General features: G+C 43.7%; 1 protein-coding gene across 2 annotated transcripts in view; it reads left to right on the top strand.

The window, feature by feature from the left end:
• Positions 1 to 14,095, top strand: part of LOC102794913 (low-density lipoprotein receptor class A domain-containing protein 4-like) — a 275,819-nt gene that overhangs the window by 253,674 nt on the left and 8,050 nt on the right. For both annotated transcript variants that reach the window (XM_087847934.1, XM_035909969.2), the window contains 2 exons: positions 10,009 to 10,163; positions 11,760 to 11,810. In XM_087847934.1, the coding sequence (XP_087704060.1) occupies positions 10,009 to 10,163; positions 11,760 to 11,810 (206 nt within the window). The remainder of the gene's footprint in view (positions 1 to 10,008; positions 10,164 to 11,759; positions 11,811 to 14,095) is intronic.

Genomic DNA, 14,095 nt, shown 5'->3' with positions numbered 1-14,095 from the left:
AGAGTCAGCAGGTGAGAGTGTGTGTGTGTGTGTGTGTGTGTGTGTGTGTGTGTGTGTGTGTGTCTCAACTCTCCATTTATGTTGAAGCTAGCATTTTTTTTTAGCTTTGAGTTGTTTTCAGTTTAGTGCTTCCACAGTTTATATTCTTGTTGTCGACAAATCCACTGAAAACATTCCAGCTTACAGTATTCCGGGTGATACTTTTAGACTTCCCTGCGTTTTTTTATTGCTGTTGTTTGTTTTGTTTTTTTCTGGTTCTCACCCCCAAGCTCATTAGTTCCTCCCTACTATATAACTTCATTGGGTTAATACATATTTAGTGAATTGGTGAGTATTTCTGACATCCAGAAGCTTCACGTGGATCTGGATTTGAGATGAGATAATATCAGTTCTTGTGGACTTGTGAAGCATGCCATTTATGTATAGCTTTAAAAGTAAATTATTTCTAATTAATAATAATAATGGATTGGATTTTATATAGCGCTTTTCAAGGCACCCAAAGTGCTTTACAATGCCACTATTCATTCACTCTCGCATTCACACACTGGTGGAGGCAAGCTACGGTTGTAGCCACAGCTGCCCTGGGGCAGACTGACAGAAGCGAGGCTGCCATATCGGCCCCTCTGGCCAACACCAGTAGGCGGTAGGGTAAAGTGTCTTGCCCAAGGACAAACACAACGACCAGGACAGAGAGCCCGGGGATCGAACCGGCGACCTTCCCCAACCCCCTGAACCACGGTCGCCCCAATAATTGGACCAAATATTATGCAGTTTGTATTTGGACCAAATTATTGGTCCTTACATAGTTATTTGATGATTGCAGCCCCAAATTCAAAACTCTTTCATTCTTTGTAAATTCTGACATAGTGTTGAGTCATCTGCATACGTAGAAATCTTGGCCTTATTTAAGGCAAGTAACAGTAATGGACGAAGGCAGCTTCCTTTGTACTCCACACTTTTCAGCTCACATTTAAAAAGGATTTAAAAGGTCTATGTGTATGTTTGTGTACTAATTCATGGCTTTAAAGGAAAGTGCCGACTCCCAGTGTAGCTCCTCGATGTACTTGAATCTGCTTTTTTTGTTTGTTTGTTCTCTGTGCCACAGAGGATATGTCACTCTTCAATGATCCCCCACAGTACGTAGAGTTTTGTAGTTTAGTAGTTTGCAGCTTTTCATGGTTTATTGGTCCAGTCTGTTATTGTTTCAATAGGATCTGTGAAAGAATGGTACATCATATCAGTACCACAGCTGTCTGTTTGCCAGTTTGTCCTTGGGTCATATGTGTAATTGTCTGTCCTGTTGTCCAATTTTTTTTCTCTAATATTAGTGTCACAACAGCCCACTAGCGTGTTTCCTCTGACTGTGTGACCACAATGGCGTGTATGTTTTATGGCGATGAGGGTAACAGCGGCCATCATTGCCAGTGAGTGTCAAAACTCCGCTTCAACGTTGAAGGACATTACCACACCCTTCTTGTATGCTCTAGGTTGTTACGGCCTGTTGGTGAACCGTGCTTGGTGAACCACTATGAGCTTCACTGTAACCATATCCTTCACTGTTATCACAGTGCTTCGATCACTTGTGCCTTTGGCTAGCTGAGGGTGCTTGCAGGGCTTTGTCTCCACCCTGTTGTTGCATGCTCAGCCAAATTGCTTTCACTGTCTGTCTTTTGGTCATTTGTTAACAACATGCCTGCAACAAGCATGCTCAAAAAGAATAGAATGGCCTTCCCACTTCTTCATTTTAAAGAAGGCTGTCTTTCTTTTAAAGCAATTGCTGTAATTACAATAATGATCTCTCAGTGCGAGACAAGCAAAGAGCTGAACTCAAGTGTTTATACCCGAGTCTTCATGGAGGACCACCCAACCATGTGACTGTGTGAACAGATTTTGGTTCCCCACAGGTCCAGTAACACAAACATACAATTCACGCGAGCATTTCTGTTCTATTTAGAATGTATTTTCATTTGCTCGCCCCACATCTACTCACGCTGATCCCAGCTGACCTCAGTCAATACACACAGACGCACAGTTGCACACACTCACTTTAATCCTGACATTAACCTTGCAGTCTGGTTCAATCACTCTGAGAGTCAAGGCAAGTCTGGCTTTATGACACAGGGGTGGGGGTTGTAGGTGTCTAGACGCTATCCTGTCTGTCTGGTTATGATAATGTACACACATGCAGACACGCACCTGAGAGAATGCAGGCCAGCTCGGACTGCAGGCGAGCTTGTGCAAAGTGACATTTCAGCAAACGGATGAATTCTTTAACACGGGCCTCGTCTCTGCTTTACTGCCATTCATGAATATTACAGCGTTGGAATATTGATAATATTAGACTATGTTGTAATATTCATGATATGTTATCCCAGAGCCCCGCTTCCCCCCCCCTATCTTTGTTCATGTTATATTCATGCAGATAGAGATGATACGGCTACGCTGGTCCTTTTCTGGAACTAAAGTAGAGATTTATTGCTGCCTCAGCATCAGGTCTCATTGTTAGGGCCTGCATCAGCAATAATCAGACTTGGGCCCTCTTCAAGGAACATTTAGCTGTGACACAAAGTAAGAAAGTTATGTGGGTGCACACAGGATGGAAATGAGTTGATGGTAGGAGGCAAAAGGAGAGGGTGTGTGTGTGTCATCTATATGCTGAAGGTCCTCATAAAACTGGGTACTTTTAACAGCATTTAGAACCGGTTTCCTGAACCAAGCATCTTATAAACGCATTTCAAAATAATTTCTCTGAGCTGTAAGCATTTTCAAATGACTTTGAAAGTTTTTGAAAAGTTACATTGAAAATGCCTTTATCATTATGTCTTTGTGTTTGTCTTTGAATGTTATGATGGCTAATAAGCAAAGCAATTTAAGGAAGGATGTTAGGAAGGATGTTAACGTATATGCATATGTTAACGCAAGTCCCTCTTCACTTCATGTCACCATGATTTCTGCAGAGATTCAGCTATAAAGATAAAGTTTGACTTACATGGAACTGAGAAAGACGTTTCTCATATTTCTGTCATTTTTGTATTTGGCCATTATTTGTGGAGGTAAGAGTAGTGTCTTACTTTTCACCTTTAAATAAAGCAGATTTTAGATCAGTCCTGTTTCATAACTCGTACTGTTTCTTTTCCAAGCCCCTGACATGACGGTTCTTCGGGTGTATACTGTAACTGTGGACAGGTTGGACGCTTCCTGCTTTGTAATCCTATTTAGTCTGAGCGCTGCAGCATAGACAAGTTGTCTGAATTCCCCCATGCTGTACGATCAAGAGAAGAAGGGTAGGTCAGATAAAGAGGAAAAAAGATAGAGGGAGATGGAGGAAAGAGACAGAGCTGTAATTGTTTGTTCTCTTGTTGCCCTCAGTCCACATAGCAAGTCTGACACCCCTGCCTCTCTTTTTGTATCTCCCTCCTTCTCCAACACAATCTCTTCCTTCTCTCCTTTCCCTTTCCTCACTGTCTCCATCTCTTTTCCTGACTCCTAGATACCCGTCTAATGGGCTAAAGTATCCACAAGCGCACACACACACACAAACAGGCCCCCCTCTCCTCAGGGTTAAGCAGCACTAAACTAGTTCATTTATTTCCATGGAGAGACTGATTGTAGTGGGGGGCTGTAACTAGGCTGATATCTGCTTCATGCTTTATCACACACACACATACACACTCCTACTGTGGTGGACTCTTGCTGCCAGGCTGATGCCAGCCGTCTAGACGTTACCGTGCACATCTCCCAGGGGAGGCAAAGGGGTGCGCGAGCACTTGCTTCCTCTCCCTCCTTGTCTCATTCTATCCGTCTCTGTGGCACAGTGTACGTGTGTGTGTGCGTGTGTGTGTGTGTGCCAGCCAGGTCGCTGCCATGGCGCCCCAGAAGCTCCGGGCCTTGTTGATCACGGCACCGTGCCCAAGGGTTACCATAGCAACGGCAGTGGCAGAAGACGGGCTTGTGTGTGTCGAAGGAGAACTGTGTGTGTGTGTGTGTGTGTGTGTGGGCCCAATGTGGTGGGCAGCAGGCTGTGAACTCAGCAGGCCTCTAACTGGGCAGCAGGAGAAAGACGAGAATAGAGAGCGTCCTTTCTTTTTCTCTCTCTCTGTCTGTCTGTCTGTCTTACTTTTATCTCCTCCTGTTTTCCACTTTCACATGTGTGTTACAGCGCACATTCCGCGTTTACGGATATACACACTTGTCAGCCCAGACATGAGAACCCACAGCTTGCCTACACTGGGATTTGGGACCAGCACAATGACACAGCACTTCTGCAGGCAGTCATTTAGAATGCTGCGCAGCGTTTCACAGTCAAGTGCAGTTTTGATTGCCAGGTGCAACTGTGAGACCGTTCATTTTATTTTTCTTTTCACGACTGAAATCTGGGGTTCAGCAGGAAACAGGAAATGACTGTAGAGGAAATGAGCCAGCTGCAGGGTCTTGATGAGCTTAGCGTGTGTTAAGAACTTGCAAACTTCCTCCACATTTTGCTCAAGTTTGATTTCCTCACAAACCTAGTTTATCGACAGAGGTCCTGATGTCATTTCCCTCTGTTGTCTTCTGTCCCGTCGGCTCCCCGGGCTGCGTTTTCTTGCGCGTTCCATAAAGCGCTTGGCTGCAAGGGTAGGACATCTGAAGCTCTCTGCTATATGAGAAAGAAAAGCAGTTTTCTCTGCTGCTGGGAGTTGCTCTACTACTCTAAATTAGCAAGCAGCTAGAGAGCCACTCCTGCACACTCGGGCTCTGCCGTCAGCATACATCCACCTTCAAACCTTAATACATTCTCATGGTTTTGGACAAAAGACTACTCCTTTGTGCAAACGAAACCAGCCAGGCCCACTTTTCTCACGAAAGCATCTAAGGTCATCTGAGCTCAAATGTTATTTTTATTGAGCAATAACAATGTTAGAGGCCTCATCTGAGCGCGTGCAGTCTCTGTAGATTGCCATTAGCCTGATTTTCATTTCAAGGCTCAACAGGGTAAGCCCGCAAACCCTCATTAGTCGTGCAAGTGATTTTTTCGCCTCAGTGTTAACTTTTGCTGCCAGCAGGAGTGAATCAGCAGTATATACACGCTGTTGTTGGGCCACATTATATAGACATAGACGTGTGGATTGAAACGGTCTAATCCCGTGTACTGTACAGAGACAGACGCAGAAACAGGCTCTCAGTGGAGTCCGTTCACAGCAGCAGCAATGTTTTTACTGTGGTTTAAAACAAACAAACAAAGGGATTTGTGACAGGGGCAGCCATTTCTTTGGGGGAATAAAGCGAATTGATCCTGTTAGGGTTTACATAATTCATCGCTGTTCTCAAACAGTGTGTCTTAAAGCAGTGTTGGCCACTGATAGTGGCGCAGTCGTCTGCTGTGCATCTGACAGCTTCTTTCACCAACAGGTCAGCTGAACTGTCTGACCTCCTGCTGCCTCCCCCATCCACTATGCATACACACACAGGTTACAGCGCTGTCACTGGGTTAGTGTGTGTGTGCACTCTCTCTCTCTCCAAGCTGTTTACCCTCTCTTTTAGTGTTTGGCTTTTTGCCTGTAGCACAGAATCTGCCAAGTACTGAAATCCTCTATGTTTGGGTTCATGTCAAGTCCAACTACATCATTCCTTCTCTCCTTCCTCATGTCCCATCATCCCATTACTGTTTACCGCTAAAATAAAGTTGTTTTTTTTAAAGAAAAAAAAATCATTTATGTTCTTCAACGTAAACGATAAAGCTTTGACCTCTCATTGACGTAATTGTTATTGTAAGCCCTACTTGATTTGTATCTTCTTCTGAGTCACTTCCTGACTCATGAAATTGGCTTCAGTTAAAAAAAACAAAAGCCTGAAGAAGACTGTTTTAAGCTTTATGTAGGTAACATTTATAGCATTTGACAGAGAGGCCTTTTCAGTAGAATATAGATTAGTTTTGCTATATTTGCTGCCATAAGCATGTTTTTAAAAAAAACTCTACTTGCCTTCTGGTAGTGAGAATTCTTGCTTTAAAATTGGCTTTGAAATACTTTTTTTAGCGCCCTCAAAGTATACTTGTATGTACAGTATGTTTGTTTTTTTGTTGTTTTTTAATGTTTCCCTTTTGTCGACAAAGCTGTGCTGTGTAAAAACAGCCAGTGCCCGAACAGATGTGTTAAGCTCGGTGCTGTGCAGCATGGTCACTTTGACATGATTTGAATAAACTCGACGGCCTCTCTCGTCACCGCAGCAGGAAAAAAAAACGACAGGACGGCTGGCTTGTAATGCAAGTGATTCATCCTGCTGAAGGAATAAGGGTTTTTGCAGACGCCGGGCTGATATTGTTTTGACAAGTGGATTACTGTAGTAATAACATCAGGCTGGTGCTGTTAATGCAGACTGCCAGCACACACTGTTCTCTGGCCTGTGAGCGAGCCTGTGCTGTACGCTCTGTTCTGGAGCCTCTGAACTCGGGTGGATACTGGGTTCAGACAGGACACCCCCCCACCCCCCCAGTCTTTTCTCCTCCCCGCACTTCCTTCCTCTCTTCTCAACTCCTCCTCTGGCTTCCTTCCTCCCTGGCGTTTAGAGAAGAGGCCATTAACTACAGCCGCTGTACTTTTTTATTTTGCTTGAACTGTAAAAACATGAACTTGAGCTGTGAAAACATCCCCGCCTGTGCACTTCAGAAGAAGTACACCAGCTTTGAGTCAGGCGTCGGCTTTGTGCCGCTTTTACAACAGCAGAAGGCAGAGTATGTGATATTTATCCAGCTGGCTTACAGGAGGGCCTGGTCGACTTGGTTTCCCAGAATGCTTCTCTCTGATTGAAAGCCTCCTCCGTCCCCTCCCTGTGGCTGCTGTGGTGAATACACAGGCCCAGGCTGGTAACTGGATGAAGCTCCAAAGTAAAGCAGGCAGCTCGACAACTTAACTTTCTGACACTGTGCTTTATTTCACAAAGAGCTGATGCGCCCAAACTGGGGAGTGTCTTCTGTTTTTTGTTTTTGTGTACCACAATGAAGCTGTACTTTAGAGTAAAATACCTTGACAGAAGTTAAATGAATTGATACAGATGTTCATGTTGCCCCATGATTTAAAGCAGGGGTTCACCAGGCTCAGTACAACTGAACTGTATTAATATAGCACCAGTTTCAGGCAGCTTTATGTTGCAAGGTACAACAAGAATGAGGTATGAGCAAGCACTTAAAGACAGTGAGGAGGAAAAACTCCCTTTTAACATAGACCTCCAGCAGAACTACCTCAGAGAAGGTTCCCTGAGCAAGTTGGTTTTATCCAAAAGGAGAATTTGAATACTAGGAGCTGGTTCCATATGAGATCACCTGACAGCTGAAGGCTCCCATTTGACTTTTGGAAACTCTAACAACCACAAGTAGGCCAGGTTTCCTGCTGTACTGGTATAATATGATACAAGGTCTTCGAGCTGAGATGGGCAGTAAGGTTTGAATTGTCGCTCCTTGCCACAGGCTTCCTCCATGATGTTATGTTACTAGGAGATTTTTTTTTAAACACCAGTTTCGACCCTTCATCTCGACTCTCAGCACTCCCCTTACTCTTGCCTGTTAAATATTAGGTGACTCGCACTGCGATCAAGAGCTTAATACCTTAGTTTCAAATGTCTGATGTGAGAGGGGTGGGTCATGATTTTTCCACTAAGATTGTTATTGAATGTGTCAATTAAATAGTTTGAGAAGGCTGTTTAATGAGGTAAATTTGCTGAATTATACTATTAAATTCATCTGAGCTCACTTCACCACCTCACTTTCATCTCAGAGGGGAAGTTGTGGAGCTTCTCTGTCACCGTTGGTTGCAGTACCCACCTCTTTGCTCTTTGGTGGTTAATGTCGGTTGGTTTTGCTGGTTTAGGTTTCATTCCTTCCCACAGTTTTTCTTACCCCACCCCCCACCCCCCATTCACTGTGGTTTTTTTCTAGTTGGCCTTGTTCCTCTCACTCCTGCCCCGCCCTGTGGCTGCTGTGGTAAAGCAGAGGCAGGTTTGGGTGGGTTTTGCATTTCAGCCCAGCTTCGACTCTAACCCACCATATAGCAGACAAATAAGCCACGGAGGATTATTAGGCAGGGAAGCCTGAGATAGGCTGGCTTTAACTAGCTCTCTTTCATTTCTGGTTGTCTCCTTCTGTGCTCCTAATTTCAAAGAATTCACAAGATACCCATATGGAAAAGAAATAGTAAAAACTTATATGACTTAACTCATGAAAGTGGCCACTTTCATGAGTAAATCATATAAGGTTTACATGATTTACTCATGAAAGTGGCCACTTTCTCATTACTTTCATATATTGTTTTAGTAAGTATCCAAAACATACAAGTTTCATTATATAATTTTTCAAGGGATCTTATATGTGTTTTTACTCTTGTATGCTTTTCATACAAGTTTCACACAAGACAGATACAAACTTTATAAGATTTATATATATCTTTTCCATATGGGTATTCTGTTACTGAATACTTTCCATTTCTTCTCGTTTTTGGATTTTAACACTCTGCTTACTTTTTTCCACTCAGTCTACCCTTGCCATGTCAAAAGCTGTCCAGTTGCATTATGGGTAATGTGCTCCTCAGATTGCATAGAGCTTTTTTGGGGGGGGGGGTCACCAGAATTGAGGCATTGTGGCTGAAATAGCAGAGCGTACATTGTGTCATTGTTCATACAGAACACACACTCAGTGTACTGGATGTCCAGCAGTGAGCAAGCGTGTGAGTCAGAGGTCAGACTGGGTGCCAAGACCGGACAAGGTCAAGACTCCTACTGAGAACAAACCAACAACACACAACAAAAGAGTGTCACACTGCAGACAGGGAGGCTGGCAGGGAGCAGAGACGGGGTGGACGAGAAAGAAGGGAGAGAACCAAAGTAGGAGATGACAAAGAATGAGGGAAATGTAGGGAGTGAATGATGGTGGGTGAGGGAAGAATGCAAAGAGATCGATAAAGACAAGAAGAGCTGAAAGACTGCAAGAAGAGGCGTGTAGGCGAGGGAGAGGAGGGTGCATGGATAGGGTTAGAGGAAAGTTGGAGAAAGTGATGGCAGGTGAGCTGAGATGCAGACGGGGTTCAAAGACGAGCAAGAGAGCATGAAACAATGAACAAGAGATGGGAGGCAGACGCAAGTGAAAAGCGGCGATCATTGTGTCTCCCGGTGGTGCCCAGATCTGGGAGGTCATACCACATCAGCTCTGATGCTCGTGTGTGTGTGTGGCTGTGTGTCACAGAACAGAACACCACAGTTATTCAGTGTCTTCACAAAGGAACCACTGTGTTCTGGGACAGACGGCACACACTGTCTCAACACTCATCTTTTTTGTGATTTGAAGCTTTTCTCTGTAGATTCCTCAGACAGACACATATTCATACACTGTGTAAATCACACATACACTCAACCACTTGGAGATTGACCTGTGCTGCTCTCTGCTGGCGAACACACATTAGAGCAGCTTAGTCGTGGTTCAAATCACTGGTCCTCTTACCGGGTGTCCTGGAGGCTTCATTTTGCACGATCTCCATCAGCAGAGATGATCTTAGTTATCAAACTGGCCTGTAAATCTGCCTTTTTAACAGCACAGATTTGACGAAGAATGATTAATGTGACTCTTAGGATTCTCAAACTGAAGTAGTTCAGTCAAATTTCAACCTGTCTGACTTTAAAAGGCCTGCAAATATCCTAATCCTGAAGGTGTTCACTATCTCTGCTACATAATGTGATTTTCACTTATAGGCAGTTTTTAAGATGTGTGTGAAACATTCCCAAATCTTATTTCCCTGCATGTGATTAAATTTGAATTGCTTTAAAGTGTTTATTGGACAAAATTAAATATTTCAGTCGGTCTGTTTGTGCTCTTAGAAAATGTATTGGGTGTTTTGGAGATGATGCAGATTTGTCTGGAAACCACGTGATGTTTTTTTTCCTTTTTGAATAACTTGATATTAAGAGTAGTCATTAACTGCTAAAGTACCTTTAATCTCTAAAAGTTAGATGCTAATCCTCTTCCTCTCTTTCCATGTGTTTGTGCAGCTGAACTGGAGTTTGTTCAGATCATCATCATCATCGTTGTGATGACTGTGATGGTGGTGGTGATCATCTGCCTGCTCAACCACTACAAGCTCTCCACCTGGTCTTTCATAACGAGGCAGAGCCAGGCCCGCAGGCATGACCATGCCCTACAACAGGTCAGTGTGGGTGGGTGGGTTTGTGGGCGGGTGGGTGTTTGAGAAACAGAGAAAGAAAGGGAGAGCTAAAAAGAGACTGTTTGTTTGTGTTGCTTGTACTGAGTGGCTCAGACGGCACTGTTCTCCCAGCATCCATGCCAGTTACATTTTGATCTAAACTGGTGTCTGTGTGTGCGCGCGCATGTGTGTTCATCTGTTCTCACTGAATGTCCCTGCGTAGTCATTGTGACAGTACATTTCTGTATTTCTGCAGCAGGACAAACATAGCTTACCAGTATGTTCCCAGTAAAGCTGTGCTGAGCTAAATGAATCCTTTTATCCCAGTCTGAGTTTCTGTCCCAGTTTCAGCGAGGTAACGTCTTCGCGCGCGTCTGTTAGATGAACTTGCTGAATTGGTTTCTTCAGAGCCAGACTCTGTCAGGCCTTGATGTTTAATTCACTACAGCGCCGTCTAGACAGCAGCCGCTCTGCCCCCGTACTGACATGTACACTCTGGGACAAACACACATGCACACACACATAGTTTATTTACGTGCGTTGAAATAGACTCGGGCTCAAAACGTGATGCATTATGGATCCATAAACATATTCAGCCTAATGATTTGTCAGCTTTAGCGTACTGTTACCAACAATTTGAACATTAGTGTTCAGCTAATAAGCTCTGCTTTTTGATTCCTCCTGCCACTCTGTGCTGTGTATCATTCAATCAAAGCGAGGTACAAAGCAACATCAGAAAGCAACAAGCCCACTGAATGCAAATTGGAAGAATAGCTGATGACCTTTAACCCTAAAAGATGCATGAATAAACAGTATTTATGCATGTTTATGCTTCTCATGTTGCCCCCCTCCCCTAACAAAAAAAACCCAGCTAAATGTTGTTGACTGTGCTGTCTGAGAAAAAATCCTCCAGTCAAGTGTAGATGAAGAGGAAACTGCAATTATTTGACAGTTGTGTTTATTTGTTGTAGCTTTTATCCTGCCTATTTTTAAAATGGAGCCTTCTGTCTTTTGTTGTGCTCTCAAACAGGGCAGAATTTTGTGTTTGAAGCCATCAGGCATTTCTCAGTGCTGCTGTTTCATCTTTTGTGTCCTCATTAAGTTGTTACTTTTTGGTTTTTTGTTGTTGTTTTTTTAAATTCATGCTTTCTTCTTCTTCTTCTCCTTTTTTTGTTCTTTAGCTGTGAAGTAAGAAAGTTTGTTAATGGTGTCACATCAAAATACTTTTCAGAACAGCAAACAGTAATGACGGCAGACTTCTAGAGCATTACACATTTTATCCCTAGAGCCCAGCCCCAGCTCATCCTCAGTATCCAGCACTGGATATCTAGGCATATATTTGGTCAGCTCAGATTCTTATTGTTACATTAGGAGCTGCTCACCTGTACAGGCTCCGTGATGACACCATTTTTACATTTTCTTTTACATGTATTTTTCTCATCTTAAATTCTGGACCAGTCCTGTTTATGCATCTCTAGTAATATGTTGTTTTTGTTGTTAACCTGAGCATCCTACTGAAGCACAAACACAGCAATCTTCAACCCACCCGGGGACTTTTTGAACCTTTGCCTTCTTCTTTGTTTGTGTCTCCATGTGCAGGACGGGTGCCTGTGGCCTTCAGACAGCGGCTCTCGGCAAGGCGCCTCGGAGGTAAGACCACCACACTGACCCCCGATAAACACATTCAGCTAATGCCGCATGTTATCGGAGCTGAGTGCTCAGCTGAATGAAACTTCACTTTTCCACAATGAAACTGAGTATTGCTTTGGCTACACTTGTTATATGTAAACTTACAAATATTGAATTTCAGGAGATTCATCAAGTTCTTACTAAAATTTCTGCTAGTTTGGCTGTCTGCAGGCTCCTGAGTGTGTAGCCTCTAACCAGTTAAGTTACTGTGATAAGGTTGTTGGTCTTTTCTCTCTGAGCGTTGGATCTGGAAACAGCTGTGATCCTTGGACACGTTTTCTGTCAGGAATTTCCTTGAATTGCAGGAGCTTTTAGAAATTCTCAAACCTTTAACAAAGTAAGGTATAAAGAACTAAATGGAGACAATGACTCTTGTCAGCATCGCAACTATAAGGAAACAATGAATGCATAAAACAGCACTTTTTAAAAAATAAAAAAATAAAAGAACAGTTACACTGATGTTTGTCTCTCCAAACAAGCAAAAAACTATGAACGTGCAATGATGATGTCAACAAATATTCAGCCCAGCGCAGTATCCTTCCTCACTACAGAGTTTGTCTGCAGGCAGAGTGCGTAGAAGAGTGTGGAGGTATTGTTAACTGCAACGTATGGCTGAATAAACTTTGATAATCTGACACATTTATTGCAGCTGCATCTCAGTCAGAATCACAGCGTGACCACCTGGACTTGGTTCATTTGTTTAGGACGCTAAATTAGTTTCTCGCCTCGTTTTTAGGGAAGCAATTTAAATATTAATAAAAACCTCATTGGCAGCTCTGGTTATGGGTTAATTCAGTGTTTGTCCTTGTGGAAAAACCAAGTGATCTTTAAAGGCTTACAATCAGATGCTCTCTGCTGCTGAATATTTTATTTTCAAGTAGCTGCAGCCCAAATAAACACAACAAATACAGAAGCCCAAAATTCCTACCTTTTTATCAAACTAAAATGCTATGAAAAGAACATAGATGATAAAAGTGCATTTAACAGTTTGGCATTCAGAGTCGCTATAGAGAAGTGCAGTGTGTAAAAATGGTAATTAAAAGGAATAAAACAGAGAAAGGAGACCTGAACACACTCAGGGATGGCTTTTGTCTAATCTCCACGCTCTGCTCGCCCCGTTATAAAAGACATCCATTTCCTCTCAGCTTCTCTTTGTGTCTTTGTTGGCTTATTTATCAGCGCTTGCCCTTGTAGAGTTGTTTGGCGGTTCAGTCAGGGCCCAGAGAGCCTGATATGTGCATTTTTTTGCTTGCTGGTAAATATTTGATCGTGCAGGAATTGGAGCTCACACACTGTGTTGCAATGGGTATGCCTGGCACTGTACTCCAAAACAAGATCAAAATTGGCGTGTTCTCAAAGACGCGTGAATACAAAAGCACAAACAAATGCCAGTATACTCATTGTGACTGGTGATCTGATCTCTTAATTGCTTTGATGCCAGATGGAGGAGCTTCCGAGTCAGGGTTGGAAGAGACGCGCTGGGTTAAAAGACTGCTGGAAAGTCACATGGTAGTATTGATTAGTTGCAGATAATAGTATATTGAGGCTGTGTGAAAGTTTTAGCTGGCAAGTGTGGATGCACTTTGGCAGTCTGTGCTGGCTTGTAGGGGCTTATAGCACCAAGCCGGATTTAAAGTGCCCCAGTATTTATGCGACACAGAGAGGGGAGGTAAAAACAACGTGTGCACCCAGAGAGACCCGGAAACTAAGGAAAAGGCCGCGGAGAGACGAACGCAGAGGGAGACGCAGCCACCGAGTGTGGGTGGCTGATGGATGCAGGGATGGGGGCTGACTGAGTGTTTGTGTGGCAGGGCGGGGGGTTGGATGGTTTTTGGTGCGTCATTAATCAGCAACACCTCCCCTGACACTGTCTAGACAGACGTCTGAGAGCTGCCCCGCTCTGCTGCGCTCTGCTCCCTCTATCAGCTCCACACCTTTCTCCCCCTGCCGTCTGTCTATTTGTCTATCTCTGTCCTTTCTCTCTCTGCCTTCAGCTCTTTTTCCCTTCTCGCGTTTTTATCTCGCCGCCTCTTTCTTCTCCTCCTTTCATTTCTGTGCTCTTTCTTTCTCTCGCCTTATCTCAGTAGCCTTTCCTTTTAATCCTTTCAGTTCCACTCTTTCCCTCACTCCGTCTCTCCATTTCAATTGCCCCGATCCTCTAAAACCCCCCTCCCTCCCCCGTCTGTTGTTCTCTCCACCCAGACTGCCTTGTCAGTGGGGGTTGGCTATTAGAGCCGCAGTCACTA

The sequence above is a fragment of the Neolamprologus brichardi genome, chromosome 11 (genome assembly GCF_056152115.1).
Source record: "Neolamprologus brichardi isolate AB-2024 chromosome 11, ASM5615211v1, whole genome shotgun sequence".
Lineage (NCBI taxonomy): Eukaryota > Metazoa > Chordata > Actinopteri > Cichliformes > Cichlidae > Neolamprologus > Neolamprologus brichardi.
This window is presented reverse-complemented; position numbering and strand designations above follow the sequence as displayed.